This window comes from Camellia sinensis, chromosome 5 (assembly GCF_055761805.1).
Source record: "Camellia sinensis isolate YWXY chromosome 5, ASM5576180v1, whole genome shotgun sequence".
Classification (NCBI taxonomy): Eukaryota; Viridiplantae; Streptophyta; class Magnoliopsida; order Ericales; family Theaceae; genus Camellia; species Camellia sinensis.
In genome coordinates, this window is record NC_138965.1 from 185,727,085 (window position 1) to 185,744,298 (window position 17,214).

At 34.5% G+C, this 17,214-nt stretch overlaps 1 protein-coding gene across 1 annotated transcript; it reads left to right on the top strand.

Annotated features, from left to right (window-relative positions):
• Positions 1-11,934: 11,934 nt before the first annotated feature.
• Positions 11,935-13,577, top strand: SCPL50 (serine carboxypeptidase-like 50). Its single transcript, XM_028234165.2, has 2 exons — positions 11,935-13,339; positions 13,438-13,577. The coding sequence occupies exons 1-2, from the start codon at positions 11,947-11,949 to the stop codon at positions 13,440-13,442; spliced, it is 1,398 nt and encodes a 465-aa protein (XP_028089966.2). The 5' UTR covers positions 11,935-11,946; the 3' UTR covers positions 13,443-13,577.
• The last annotated feature ends 3,637 nt before the right edge of the window (positions 13,578-17,214 follow it).

Genomic DNA, 17,214 nt, shown 5'->3' on the forward strand with positions numbered 1-17,214 from the left:
CAGAAATACCTGATATAAATGAGAACACTATTATAGAGTCAAGGAATGCTGTGTTTTTTTAACATGTCTTTCTTTACAAGAAAGGACAGGAATTAAGTTCACAGAAAATAACTTATGATTGTACACAAAGTCAAGAGACTAATGACAATCAAACACAAGAGACTAGTAATGGTCTCGACCAACAGGATTTAACTAATGATGAACCAAGACGAAGTAAGAGAGCGAGAACATCAAAATCCTTTGGTCCAGATTTTCTGACATACCTGTTAGAAAATGAACCTCAAAGCTTTAAGGCAGCAATGACAGGTCCTGAAGCACCTTTGTGGAAAGAGGCTGTTAATAATGAAATTGAATCCATTATGCAAAATCATACTTGGGAATTGGTGGATCTTCCACCAGGTTCTAAACTCTTGGATATAAATGGATATTGAAGAGAAAAATGAAAACGGATGGTTCAATTGACAAGTATAAAGCAAGACTTGTAGTTAAAGGTTACAGATAAAAGAAAGGTCTGGACTATTTTGACACATATTCCCCTGTGACAAGAATAACATCCATTCGCATGCTTATTTCTATAGCCGCGTTGTTTAATTTAGAAATACATCAAATGAATGTGAAGACAGCTTTCTTAAACGGTGATCTAAATGAAGAGATCTATATGGAGCAACCCGAAGGGTTTGTAGTATCAGGACAAAAAAAGAAAGTTTGTCGACTTGTATAATCCCTTTATGGATTAAAACAAGCACCTAAGTAATGGCATAAAAAATATGATCATGTAATGCTTACTAATGGGTTTAAGATAAACGAATGTGACAAATGCGTCTATGTTAAAAATGCTGACTAAGGATATGTCATAGTTTGTCTTTATGTGGATGACATGCTTATCATTGGAAGCAGTCAAAATATGATCAAATCAACTAAGCAAATGCTTAACAAAAGATTTGATATGAAAAATATGGGGGTCGCAGATATTATATTAGGAATGAAAATTACTAAAACATCTGACCGATATGCATTATCTCAATCACATTATATTGAGAAAATTCTTGGTAAATTTATCAAGGATGATATGAATTTAGCTAGAACACCTGTAGACGTCAACCTTTATTATTTATCGAAAAATAAAGGTGATGCAATGTCTCAGTTAAAATACTCCCAAATCATTGGAAGCCTAATGTACCTAATGAATTGTACTCGTCCTGATATAGCTTATGCTATTAGTAAATTGAGTAGGTACACTAGTAATCCCGGAGAAGACCATTGGAAAGCGATCATTCGGGTTCTTAGATATCTAAGATTCACCCGTGATCATGGTTTGAACTTTACTCGATATCCAGCAGTACTTGAAGGTTATTGTGATGCAAATTGGATATCGGATACTAAAGATTCAAAATCCACAAGTAGATATGTCTTTACTCTAGGAGGCGCTGCTGTTTCTTGGAAATCCACGAAACAAACATGCATCGCACGATCCACTATGGAATCCGAGTTCATTGCGTTGGACAAAGCAGGAGAAGAAGCAGAATGGCTTCGTCACTTCTTAAAAGGCATTCCAATGTGGCCAAAACCTGTGCCAGCTATTTGCATTCATTGTGATAGTCAATCTGCAATAGACAGGGCACATAATCATATGTATAACGGTAAGTCACGACATATTCGTCATCGACATAATACCGTAAGGCTATTGTTGTCAAACGGAATAATCTCAATAGATTATATAAAATCTAAAGAGAATATTGCGGATCCGTTAATAAAAGGTTTGACAAAAGAGCTAGTGTATAGTTCATCGAAGGGGATGGGATTAAAGCCTATTACATAAGAGTCGTCATAATGGTAACCCTACTTATATGACTGGAGATCCCAAGAACTAAGTTCAAAGGGACAACTAAGTTATGTATGGCTCGCCAAAAATCACCAAAGGGATTAAAATTCCCTATCCATTCCTATGGTGAGAGTGATATCTGCAACATATGTTGTCTGCAGGGGTATAAGGATAAGCTTTGCTTTTAATGATTACTTATATCTTGATTAAGGCATAAAATCAAGATGAGTATAAGGAGATACTCACAATAAGAATCACCTATATGATTGTTGAACTGGGGCCGGTTATATGAGAATGAAGAGGCTAAATTCTCTAGAAACACTTATGAAAACCAGGCGCGTTCAAGGCCAAAATGAACACAACAGTGAGAACCATGATGTGTTAGAAGATATTTTGTGTGAAATCTATTGTCTTGGCTTACACAAACGGCTGAACAATTCAAGGCATCGCGTCCATTGGTTAGCTAGTAAGTCCGATAGGTTATCACTAGGGAAGGTTCAAGGCCGAAAACTACCTATCCTGATGCAGGATATTTTCGACTTATACTCTTTCGATAAATCTGCATATTGTTGCATTTCCATTGTCATCAAATTCCATTCATGTGGGGATTGTTAGAAATGGTTATAAAATTCTGGATAAAACCAGAATTTTTTCCTAAGTTTGGTCTATTTTTTTAGGTGGGCCCCGTGCGTCGATTTTCACGGGTCAAAGTGGTAACGCATTCTATGCCGCGTTGTGATTCACGTGGTATATTTGGTTGCTCAAAACCACTACCGAGTGAATGGGAAATTGAAGCCAAAGTGTGCTCCAAGGAAATGGAGTTTTGGTGAAAATTCCTTAAGGTTGTAAAATGGCTTGTCCCACATTGATTTGGTGGGAGGTTTTGAATGGGTTTATAAGGCTTGGGTTTGGTACTTGGGGTGTGCCTCAAGGGGTACCCAAGTGTTTTAGAGGGAGAGGTTATAGGCAAAATGGGCTAGACCCATTGGACCCAAAAACCACACGCGCACGCCGCCGCCGCCGTCCGTCAGGTCAGGCGGGCTGGGCTGGGCCTGGGCTTGGGCGCGGGTGCGTGGTGTGAGGTTGGGTTGGGCTTGTCCGGCCCAATACTAATCTTTTTGGGTCAAAAACATTTGAATTTAATTTTATTTTTGGTAAAATAAAATCCAGAATTCAAATTAAACTGGTTTGGTTTTTCTGTACATCCAAACAGGGCCCTTCCCGTATTAAACCGGAAATAATCTGATCCGGATTTACTGTACACCCAAACAGGGCCCTTCCTATTTTTGTTATCTGTTTGAATTGTAATTCAACAGATTCAAATCTGTTTGAATTCAAAACCAACAGGTTTCATATCTATTCAATTCAAAACCTACCGCCACCATTACATCTATAAATAGGACAGCCCTCATTTGGATTTTGGAACTCTAATTTTCGTCCTTCATAATTCTGAAAATATCCTCTTCATTTTGCTGCATTATTTTTTTGTCAGAGAGAGTATAAACACGTAGTGTGTTCGTTAGGCAAACAATTTATAGTGCTGCTATTGTTTGTAGTAGATCATTTTATCCTGGGAGATAGACGTCCAAATTCTGAAAGCACCATGGAGAGGACGAATCTGTCTTAAGGACACAGTGTCAAACACTGGACTTGATCAGATAATTATTCAAAGAAATTAATCAAGTAAGTTGTTTAATTTATTATTCTGTTTTATTATTTATTTAAATCAGATTTTAAATTTATTTTTTGTAACAAAATAAAATATGTTTTTATTTATTTATTTTTATTTCAAGTTTGATTTTTGTAATCAAACATATTCTCTCCTTTTCTTTCTTTCTTAATATTCTAGTTGTTGTTTTGTACACAATAGAATTTAATCTTTTTAAATACAGTGAAGATTGTCCAACACTATCTACATCTAAAATTAATTGTTTAAATGACATATTTTCTCATTGACAATTTCTTTTATATTTCAAAATTCGATTAGTAGAAGACATAATAGTAGCAATTGCATTTTTTATTACAAGCACAGAAGTCTCGCATACATGCATAACTTCTTTAATAATCAAATTTAAAATATGGGCATAACAACGAACATGAAATAAATTACTATCAACAAGTAATTATAAAGTTGATTTTAAATGAGTTATAGTTTGATTATAATATGCTGCATTATCTAAACTAATCGTAAATATTTTATTTTGTAAAGTCCACTCATATAATACATTTCTTATTTCTACATCAAGCGAATAACCAGTGTATGGAAGTTCAACTAATTTAAATGAAATAATTATTTTATTTAATTTTCAACCATTATCAATAAAATATGCAGTGATACATTGATATTCAAAACCATTATTTGACCACATATTAGATGTTAAACGAACTCTTCCATTCAAATTTTTAAAGATGTCAAATAATTCATTTTTAACATCCTCAAATTTATTTAAAATCCTGTTTCTAATAGTATTTCTTGAAAAACTTTGATATTGCGGTGAAAAACTTTCGTGAATCATTTCTGTAAAATCGGGACATTCACTAGTAGTAAAAGGTTGTTCTTTTTTAATAATATAATCAATTATAGAATTTTGTGCATGTATAGAATCATATGAAAATATTTGTAAATTACCAGTTGATGAAGCCCCTAATTGCATTTGACTTCGAATATCAGGTTGTTGACTTTGTAAATGTTTGTTAGCATGCCTTTTTAAATGACTAGTATCTCATGCAGATGCAGTACTAAGTAAATGTGCACGATATTTATATTTTGCTTTGAATATAATTGTACCATCAGATTATTTATAGATATTTTTTCAAAATGTTCCCAAACACTACTAGTTCTGCTCTTAGATGATGATCCAACTATTAGAGATTGATATTAAAAGGAGAATCAATAGATTCATGTTGTGTAGTATATGTATCAACATCGATATAAATATTAGGAATACTAGGATCCATAGTCATGTAAATAAAACAATATATAATAATTAACAATTATTTTAAATAATGTGTAAATACAATGAGTAAAAAATAATAATTAATATGTGCACAAATAATTAATGAAAAAAGTGAGTAGTTAATAAATTTAATTACCCTAATTAATATTACCGACTGGCGAATGCGATACAAAAATTAGTTTCTTTTGATAAAAATTTCTTCTTGCACAATTGCAATTGCCACTTATGGATGACACTTGAAAATTAATTGAGAGTTGAGAGAGATTGAAAGTGTAAGAGAGATTGAGAGAGTTTAAGAGAGAGAGAGAGACAGAGACAGAGAATTATTTGTAAGATTTATTTTGAAAAATGAATGATATTTATAGTAGTTTGAAAGAGTGAAGCAAAATTATATATATATATATATATATATATATATATATATATATATATATATATATATATATATATTACCATTTGAATGTCGTTTAAATTTTTATAATCGTTTGAATTTTTTTATGGCTACCTCTACTAATTTATGACTGTTGAATTTTTTTATTTTTTTATCTTTTCATTCAATGAATGAAGAGTGAGTTGAGTGATTGAAATGCAACAGAGTAAGCTAGTAAGGGGCAGGGCAGACTGCAGGCAGCAAACCGTTTGAATTTTTTTTAATTTTTTTTTTTTTCATTCAATTGCAATTTCAAATTTGCAAGCAAAGTGAAAGGGGGTGTCAGGTGATGATGTGATGATGCAGGGGTAGGTTGGGCGGGGCAGAGAAAGGGCCTAGAATTATTATATATATATACATATTTTTAATTCATTCATTGTAAAGGAAATGACATTAACTATTACTGGGTTGGGCTGGGCTCGGGCCCGGGCCTAACTTGGCCGAAATAGACGGGGCCCACCTCAGGGCCTCGGACGGGCTTCAGGCTGCCTATGGGTCGTGGGCCATTTTTACACCTTTATTTTGGTCATATGACAATTTTTCTCTCCAAACCCCACCCCCAAAGTCAAAAACCACTCAAATGTCCTTCACTTGCTCATCTCATTAATCACTATTTTTTTACCAAAAAAAAAAAAAAACATAAAATTAATTTGTATATAGGCTATTTCACAATATCTTATAGCAGACTTTATTGCACTTACGTTGGGCCCGAAATTAAAATCCTACCACATGCTATGGGCTTTGAAAAGTAAGTTTAACTCTACCAAATGACTATGAAAACTTTGTATCTAAATTATTTATTTATTTATTTTGATAGTACAATTTTTACTTATAATTTATTATGTAAAAATAACTTAACTTAATATTTTTAATTAAATATTTAAAAACAAGAGAATAATTATTTTTGACATCTACTTTACAGTTATGAATTTTTAATTTGGAACAAGTTGTGTGAGACAAGCCCATTATCATAAACTTGGCCAATAACAAATTGTTCAAGTTCATACTCTACACAAATTGAGTCAACACTGCTTGAGACCTTACTCAAGCACCTCCTTTTCTCCTCTAGGAGTGTAAAAATGACTCGTGACCCGAAACTCACCCGCAATTTGGGGTGGGCTTGACCCGATTATGTTCGGTTAGGCCCGGGCTCGAGCCCAGCCCAGGACCTTAGGCTTGGGTCTGGGACTGGGCCATTATTTTGAAGTTCGATCGGCTGGCCTGACCGCCCCATTAGCCCTCTTAAAGCTTAGCCTGCTCAAGGCCCAGTGTCATTTTTTGTGGAAAAAAATTAAATTTTGGTGACAAAAATAAAAAATTTTGTTCAAGCCCTGTCCAGGCCCAAACCCGAATACCTCTTAGACCTGGGTCTAATTTTCTAGCTTGTGGATAGGCCTAATTTTTTGCGGGAGCCCGCGATGCCAACATGGCCCGGGTCAAGCCCGGGCCCGAGTGGGTCAGGCCGGCCCAGCCCAAATTTACACCCCTCTTCAATCTGTCTCCTCCTGATAAGAGCCCTTCTAGCAAAATCCAGTTTCCTTCGGGTCAATCCCACCCAATAGTGGTTAAGGATAAAGCAAAAAGTGTTACTCGCATAAGACATCATCGCATCATGGAGGACGCTGAGTAGAACAGTCTCACTTATTATATCTTTATTTTATAATATGGTATATATAAAAGAAATTATTAGTCTAAACATTAAAAAAAAAATTAAAAAAACTAAACAAAAACATTAACATATATAGAAAAAATATCAAATGTTAAATTATTTATCAATCATCAGCATAACGTTTAGGGTGTAGGCTATTCTTCCTCTTCTTATTTTTTGATGAAAAGTCTCATCTTGATTAGAGAAAATTTTATTTTTATCCATATACTGTGTCTCGATTTTCAATTACACTCTCAGATTTTGAATAATTTCAATTTTATCCCTAAAATCACATTTAAAACGGAAAATGTTAAAAAAAATTATATTTTGGCCTTAAATTTCAAAAGAAATATGCAAACCCACCCTCTCTTACCCAAACTCACCATCTCTCATCATCCTCGAATTTTTTCCTCTCCTCTGCCCTTGCAAGCGTTGCCACTACCACCAACCACCACCGCAATCACTCAATTCTCCAACCCAACTTCTCTCAAACCCAAATTCACTTACTCAATGTATGTGTATATATATATATATATATATATATATATGTACATATCATCATTTCATCAACTTCTCTCAAACCCAAATTTACTTACTCAATATTCTCTCAAACCTATATCAATTATCTATATATATATATATATATATATACATATCATCTCTTCATCAACTTCACAAACATCACCACCTGAACCATCAACTTCACTGCCACTGAACTCCATTATCGCCACCATGAGCATCACCATCACCACCACCTTTCAACACTAAACATACCTCCTTCACAACCAAGTTCCATTACCACTACCATCATTCTCCATGACCACCACCACTGCAAGTGTAATGACCCCAAGACATGTGTCATATTTATCAGTAATTAATTATGTGTTTATGAGAATTAATTGAAGAATATCTGTTTGAATTAGAAGAATATCTGTTGAGATGAGAACTTTGGGACTGAAATTGATGACCGTAATGGGTTCAGAAAACGAAATTGAGCACGTTTATGTGATACCGGGAATTTTTAGAGCCATTTGGGAAAATAAATTGAGGACTGAATTTCGTCTGAATCGCTAAGCCTTGTTTGGCTCATGTTTATGGCACAATTCTATATTTATGATATATAGATAAGGATAAGGGCTATGTTGACCATGTATAGACTCAATAAAAGAGGGAAAGAAAATATCTAAGAGAGAGAGAGAGAGAGAAGAATTCGTGGAGGGGAGAACCAAAGGAGGAAGAAGAGTAAAGAAAGGGGAAATCAAGATATTTTCTTCATTTAAACAATCAAGGTAAGAATTCCTCTCTAATTTCTTGAAATAAGGTTGATTCATGCATGACCTCATGGTAAATAAGTGGATTGAAGAAGAAATATGTTGAATTTGAGCATGTATGGCATAAATTGATGATTTATGTTTATATTTGGCATTCTTGAGGAAGAACCTCCATGGATATGAAGAAATGAAGCTTTTACATGAATAGTTATGATTCTTCACCTCAATTCATGGTTTGATCTTGTACATGATGCATGTGGGTTTTGTTGAGAAGTTGTAAGGTCTAAATCAAGTGGTTTTCAAGTGTTTTGGGGCTTGGTTTCCATCGTTTTGAAGTTGTTTTTGTTAAAGGAAAGGTTAAAGCTTTGGAAGATTTCAGAATTTTGGATTCTGCATGGTCCGCTCGAGCGGAGGGATTCCCGCTCGAGCGTGAAAATCGGCCTCCCAGCAGTTTTGGAAAATTGTGCAGTCCGCTCGAGCGGACAAAGTGGCGCTCGAGCGGGGGACTTATTTCAGGAAATTTTGAGAAGTTGAATTACATGATTTTCACATGTCATTTGCATCATTTAGCATCTCATAATCATGAAATAGAGTAAAGAAATGATAGAATGGCATGAATTAAGTGAGTTAATGATAATGTGTATTGAAGAAATGTGTTATATGTTGATAATTGCAGGTCAGGAGGCGAAGACCGTGCAACCGGTTTTGGAAACCCACTGTGAGTAACATTTCTGTAAAGATATGTTAGTATGATCTATGTTTAAAAGTGCTACGTTATGCTATGGTTTTGAAATGATAAATGTTTTCTGTGAACGAATGTCCAGTTTGCAAATCTAGTATGGCATCCATAGATAGTCCTAAGTGGACCAGTTTACGAGATCTCGGTATGTGTTTAATCGGTGTCCGGGACCGGTTACTCTAGTCGTTGGACGACAAATGTTATGTTCTATGGAGTATGCCATTATGTATGTTCTGATATGAGATGATTATGTTTATGAATGATTTATTTTATGGATATATGAAATGTGGAATTCGTTCACTACCCCTTTACTTTAATGTTACTTGCTGAGCTTTAGCTCATTGTTTGTATATATGTATTTATAGGTGAGCACTCTGGGAGTCAAGCCTAGGCGGAGTCCGAGCCAAGCCGCCGTTTTGAAGCCTACCCGGTGTTTTGGTGCCTCCGAGTTGGGGCTAGGCCTAGAAGGCCGTTAGGAAGCTTGGTTTTAGTTGTACATGTGGCGTGAGCCTATGTTTTGTTTTGTACATGAATTTTGATTATATGTGATGTAATGTAGTGGGTAAATTAACATTTTTGGCATGTAATGTATGTTCATATAAATGCACAGCTCTTTGGACTATTAGTGTTTTGTTTTCGCTTCCGCAAGCCCCGGTTATGTATGTTTTGTACAGAAAGGCCTGTGGTAATCTAGGATTACTGGCTGGTTACGATGCCAACCTTCTCGGGGCGGGTTTGGGTCGTGACAGCAAGTTCCGCCGCCATTACCGAACTGCCACCGCCACCAAACCACCACCACCACCACCATCACCAACTTCTTTACCACCTAGAACCATGCTCCATATCATGTTATAAGTGAAGAAGAAGAAAGAGGAGGAGAATGGAGAAGAAAGAAACAAAAGATGAATGTTTCAAAATTTTCAAAATTAATTTTTGAACAACTTTCAGCGTACCGAAACTGCCTATTACATGAAGAAATGAGAAAGCGAGATAGTATATGACGAAGTAGGAAGTGAGGTGAAGAGAATGGTGAAAGAATGAGGTAGAATCGTAAAGAATTGAGAAAGATATGAAATTTGAAAGATGGCTCAAATAAAAGTCAGAAACGGAAAGAAAAATCTTTTTTTTTTATTAACTTTCGGAGCTCCAACAATATGCAAAAAGGAGGAAGAATGAGACCTTTGAGAGGTAAATCCAATGATGTAAAAACGAGACGAAACAGAGTTATGACATAAGAGATAGAAGGACTTAAAATGGTAGTGAGGAAAGAGAGTAAGTTTGCATCTTTTTTTTTTGAAATTTAGGGTTAAAAGATAATTCCTTTAACTTTTTCCGTTTCAAATGTGACAGTATGGATAAAAATGAAATTTTCTCTCTTGATTATCAAAAGTTATCATCCTTCTTCATGTTGTTATCAAAATTGTAATAGGTACATTTATTTAAGGGTCCAGTTTGTCTCTTGTTGAGATCAAGATTAGATTCGTCTAGTCTGGTCCATGCGCCTATTTTTGGGCCCCATTTAGATAATCTGAACCGTTGGTGCAGAACTCGTCGTATATTATATCCCTATAAAAAATCACACTGATCAGATATCGATAGTTATTTGATCAGATTAGAATTCTGTCCACCATTTATTTTTTTATCGTTCTTTTTTTTAATACAAATCTCATCCGATCAAATAATTATCTATATCGGATCAACGTGATATTTCATAAAGATATAATATTCGACGAGTTTTACATATTAAACGGTTTAAATTTTCGAAACAAAATTCAAAAATAAACCCATATGTTAGACTAAACGAGTCTAATTTTAATATTAACATGGAATAATTTGGACCCTTTATTTAATTGTATATGGTGTTTTTGTTTCCCACGAAGGTATGAAATCTTCTATAATTTGATTGCCAATCAAAAATAAAATAAAATAAAAATAAATAAAATTATTCTGATTAAAATCAAACACTCCCCGTCATGATTTGAATTTCCCTCGAAGCACGTTTTGTAATGTCGTGTGCGACTTTTTGTCTCCGAACTCCACCCAAAAGTCCAAAACCAAAAGAGTCCGAGTGTCACGTTACTGTCCACACAACTTTGCTGGTCCACACTTGGGCTTATTTTTGACAATTAGATTAAAATTTAAAAAATATTTTATTTTTTATTTTTTTTAATTATATTAATTTTTTTATACATTTTTAAAAAAATTAATTTTTAATTTACTTTTCAAAATAAATCTTGTTTACAAATATAAATATATATATATAAAATAATTTATAAATATAAAATTTATATGACAAAATATATTTAAAATAATGTGTCAATAAAATTCATAAAATAACAAGAATTTATCTCATCTTATATAAAAAATTTATTTGCATATTATTACCCTATTTATAATTTATAAAGAGAGCGAGAGATCGTTTAGTTTTTGAGTTGGATTAAAAATCACAAAAAAAATAAAAAATAAAAAGCTAAAAAATTACAAAAAGACAAAAATCATAAAAAGACAAAAAAAATTTGTCATTCCAAAGTCAAAAATTCAAAAAAACTAAACAAGAATATCAAATGATCAAATAAGTCTTAGGTTAAAAAAGTCAAAAAAATTAAAAAGCCAACTAAAAAAGTCATTGCCAAACTAGCATTGAGGTCTCATTTGACAAATGACTTTTTTAGTCAAAAAGTCATTAAAAAATTTAAAAAACCAACAATTCATTCTAAAAAATCAAAGATTTTATTTTTTCTCTATTTTTTACACATCTTTTCATAAAAATTTAAAAAGTCATCCCAAATATACTAATTTTTTTTTATAACACATTTTAACTAAAAAAATTAAAAAATTACTAACAACACATGTTTTTAAACGAGACCTTAGAGGCTGTGAATTTTATATACTTGCCTTATTTATGAACATCTTTATGAAAGTGTACACCTCTAACTACTATTAATTAAGAGATTGAAAAATAATTCATTTAATATATTTTAAAATTATTTTTTAATTAAAAAATCACATAAATAATATTACATAATATTTTAAAATTATCTAATAATTTTCCTTTAATTACCAACCAAGAATTTGTCCAATGACAAACTGTTCATGCTCACACCCCACACAAATGAAGTCAACACTACCCCAAAACTTCCTGAAGCTCCTCCTCATCCTCCCCTTCCTCCACCATCTTCCACCCATCTCCTCCACCACTTCAACCCCTCTCCTCCCCAACGAAGCCCTCCCCGCGAAATCGGGTTACCTTCGTGTCAATTCCACCACCAATTCTTCCATTTTCTACGCATTCTATGAGGCCCAAACACCCAACTCACCTCTCTCCCAAACCCCACTCCTCATTTGGCTCCAAGGCGGCCCTGGTTGCTCCTCCATGGTAGGCAACTTCTACGAGCTCGGCCCGTGGCGTGTTTCTCAGAAACAAAACGTCGAACACATCATGCTGGAACCCAATTCGGGTTCTTGGAACCGCTTATTCGGACTCCTTTTTCTTGACAATCCAATTGGAGTTGGATTCAGTATTGCCTCAACTCCAGAAGAAATCCCAAGAAACCAACACACTGTTGCGAAACATCTTTTCGCGGCGATCACATCGTTTGTCGCCTTAGACTCCTCGTTCAAATCGCGTCCGATTTACTTCACCGGTGAGAGTTATGCTGGAAAGTATGTTCCGGCAATTGGGTACTACATTTTGAAAAAAAATTCCCAATTGCCAGCGTCGAAACGGGTGAATTTGGCTGGTGTTGCTATAGGCAATGGATTGACTGATCCAATCACACAAGTAGCTACTCATGCTGTGAATGCTTATTTTTCTGGGTTGATCAATGAGAAGCAGAAGACCCAATTGGAAAAACTTCAATCTGAAGCTGTTGTACTGACTAAGAATGGTAGTTGGACTAAAGCAAGCGATGCAAGAAATGGGCTTTTGGATTTGTTGCAAACCATGACAGGACTGGCCACTTTGTACGATTTTCGGAGGCTAATTCCCTACGAAACGAGCTTCGTGGCTACGTTTTTGCAACACCCGGATGTGAAGAAGTCGTTGGGCGTGAACGAATCGATGGTTTACGAAGAATGTAGTGATGTTGTTGGCACGGCATTGCATGAAGATGTGATGAAGAGTGTGAAATACATGGTGGAGTATTTGGTGAAGAATAGTAAGGTTTTACTTTACCAGGGACAATGTGATTTGAGAGATGGAGTGGTTTCAACTGAGGCTTGGGTGAAGAAGATGAAGTGGGAAGGGATTGGGAAGTTTATGGAGGCAGAGAGGAAGGTGTGGAGAGTGAATGGAGAGCTTGCTGGGTATGTGCAGAAATGGGGGAGTTTGAGTCATGCTGTGGTGTTAGGGGCTGGGCATTTGGTGCCAACTGATCAGGCAGTGAATTCACAGGCAATGATTGAAGATTGGGTTTTGGAGAGAGGAGTGTTTGCCAATGAACAGCTTGAGAAACTATCTTTGGATTTCCATGGTGTGATTTGAAATTTGGTTGATAGTTTTCATTGTTGTGTATTTGTTTGCATCTGTTGTTGTATGAACTTATTGCCCCCATTCTTTCCTTTTTTAAAGGTTAGGGGGATCCTGCGGATGAATCTAGGTGTCCTGTGTGCCTTGGCAATTCAAAGTCTTAGACCATGTCTTATAGATATGTGCAAGCCATGGAGTTGGGTATGTATTACTAATGAATAAGAATATGGAATTGTCTGTAACATTAGATCTTTTTGCCTGTTTCTCTTGATCAATCACATTGATAATGTCATGATTATTGAGTGATTTGGTAAGAAATGGTATATAAAAATAAAATAAACTAAAAAAAAAGAAGTAACGAATAGAAAGGGTTTTCTTTTTTCTTGTTTGGTTTTGTAAGTTGGGTGAAAATTGTGAGAAATAAAACTCTGTTATTTTATGAACTTTATTTTTCACTTGATTGGTTGTATAATTTTCATAATACTAATATTACCCATTAAAATACAAAAGAATAAAATAAAATTGCACCAATATTCTCATGTCACGTGCTTTACTTTCTTATTTATCTAAATATGGTAGTGACAAAATACAATCATTTATTTTCTATATGGCACAATCATTAAAGAAAAAAATGTTGCCACAATCATTTCTTCAATTTAACATTTGGTTAAATGTGGCACATTTCAGTTGGTTAACATGTTGTCTAATCAATATTTATATTTAAAAAAGGTTAAAACTGAAGACTCCAATTACCATCTAAACCTTTAAAAAAATTGTGATCTCTAAATTTGAAGGTTTGATTAGAAATGCTATTATATGTAAGATGTCGTGACTTGAACTCACCCCTAAATGTTTGGATCATAATCGGTCAGTAATTATAAGATTACTTAAGGTCTCAGACAGAAATCAAATCATATTTAATTATATGAGGCCAAAAGCGGAAGTAGAAATACAAAATTTGTCCAATGAACTTGTGCATAAATGGCATGAACAAAAACATTTTGTACATTAATAAATCACACCCATATTTATATAAAGAGATCTTACATGTCCAAGATCATACATATATCATAACTACACAAAATCAAAACTTATATACAGATATAGTCAAACATGACCAACAAAAAAAGTAAAAGATCAAAAAAAAAAAAAAAACAAAAGCCTCTAAGAAAAGGCACTCCAAGGTTGACATCTCAAAACCACAAGCTTCTCTTGGGTAGACTCTAAGGTTGGGCAATCGGTTGCTTACCTACATACATATATATAGAGAGTGAGCGCTCAATAAATAACATCAAAATAAAGAGGTTAATGAATGAGATTCGTATATAAATAAATCATACTTATAAATATTACATGTGAAATATTATTCACATTTAGGCCTCTTTGGCATGTCAGTGATTTAGCATAAAAGTTAAAAAGTTATTAAAAAAATCAAAAAGCCTATAACCTATGTCAAAAAGTTAAAAATTTCATTTTCTCTCTACTTTTTACATGTCTTTTCGTAAAAAACTAAAAAATCATTCTAAACATACTAGTTTTTTTTACCTCATATTTTAGCCAAAATGTCAAAAATTTACTAAAATAACATATTCCCAAATGAAGCCATAAAAGACTTAAGCATATCATAATGAACCGAAATGACCTCAGGTCCAGTCCATTACGGTTAAAACATATCAAAGGGACAAAACGACCTTGGGTCCAACATATTCATATTCAAAACGACCTTTGGTCCAATATATTCTGTAACGCCCTCAAAATATGATATAATCAATCATTCACAAGACCTATAGACATAATAGAAATGTTATATTTTCATCATCAGAGTTAATATTACAAGAGATATCACATGCATTACACTTTCATAAACGTTCATCTTGAAACTATAGCATATAACTCTAATTGTAAACAACAAAATAAGTGCCCTATGGGCTTACATCTTTCTAAGTCATCGCTTGGTTGCAACAAAAGAAGAGTCCTAGCTCTATACATATAAAGCCCTTGACTTGAATTTACATTAAACACAAAACAAAATATGCAAAATGGAGCCTTCAGTTCCTAAACCTCCCAAGCTATGTCCTTAGAGGTGACATGTCACCTGTACTTGAAAATAGTTCCCCAAGTAGGTTGAGCCAAAGCCCAGTAAAGATATACTATCACAGTGTATAAAATTTAACTAAGATATAGGCATTAGATAAATGTTCAATTCTTAAAACCAACTGACATCTTTTATGACCAATCAATTATGACATCAAAACCCCATTCCATTTCCATTCATCCATTTCAAGTCAATACAAAAGTATAGTCCTTTATTTCCAAAACAATTCCGAATGAGACTACAACTCATTCATTAACAAGGTAATTCATTCATTATTTAAACACTTCAAACTTCCTGCCATTTTACGGAATTCTCATCCGAGGGAACCGGCACCCATTTATATATATAAGATTTCGGGACTTTCACCCTCGACACTCCGGCCAACTTAGTTATCAATGGAGTCCATCCCCTATCTCCTCCCAAACAAAGATGCATATACAATGTATTTAAGAGCATGTCATATACAATGACTACCAAAATTCACACATTCAACAATTTAATCAAACCGTCATGTTCAATGACATAATTCATATGACTAGTTTCAATTTACCTAATCCTCATGCAGTTTCTACAACAATCATAGCTATCCTCCACTGATAGACCAAAACAGATATTTTCTAAACAGATAAACAAATCTATCAACTGATAAATTATCAACTTTTTCATAGGTGTGTGATTTAACAAATCCAACTACACCATTCATCTATATACCCTTCCAATTTCACATTTTCCATATCAATTTCATTATATAAACAAGATAAATTATTCACCCCAAACTAAGGCAAATTTCCCATTTTCACAAATGTAATTCACAAGTCTAAATTTCATCATTTTGACTCATATAATCCCATCTTCAACATCCTACATATATTTCCATGGCCCAAATAGAAAACCCTCTTTCAACTCTATACTCAAACCCTAGCTTACCCAAATTCCATAATTTATACATAACATCAAATACCTAGGTTAAAAACCATACTAAAGTGTAGAACATCCTTCCTTCAAAGTTAGGAGAGTAAAGGAGAAGATGGAGACGCTTCAAACAAGCCGAAACCAAGATCTATTCGGATCAATACGGAACCCTCAAGGTGCTCTACCTCTTTAACCAAGGCTCAAGGGTGTAGAAATCAATGGATAAAAGTGAAATTGTAGAGAGAGAATAACCTTTAGAGAGAGGGAGAGTTGATCTAGGGTTTTGGGGTGAAAAGATACAAAAATCTCTGTAAAAATGAGCTACTGCGAACTGATATATGCGAGGCTCGCTCGAGTGAAGAAGTTGTCGCTCGAGCGACCAAACACAACAAGTAACCTTGCTCAAGCGCAAGAAGCATTGCTCGAGCGCAGAATGCAAAGCTTCAGGTCTGCCATAGATGCAAACGCACGCTCGAGCGCAAGAAGTCTCGCTCAAGTGAAGAAACAATTCCACAAAGCTCGCTCGCGCACAAGAGGCCTCACTCGAGCGAAGTGCTTCACTATTCCAGGAAAGCTGCATCTGGGAAAGAAACTTGAAGACCCTCAATCATCACTCGAGCGCAAGAAACCTCGCTCGAGCGAAGAAGCAAACTACTCAAGGCTCGCTCGAGCGCAAAAAGCCTCGCTCGAGCGAAGAGACCAAAATCTGGGCAATAACCATTTATACCAACTAACAACCAACCTGTTCCAAACTCATCCAACAAGTCTCAAAACTCAATTTCAAAGAATTAAAGGGAAGAAACAAGACATAGACAACAACATACAATCACGGAATCCGAGTCCGGAACACAACAAAGGTCGGAGGAAAACCG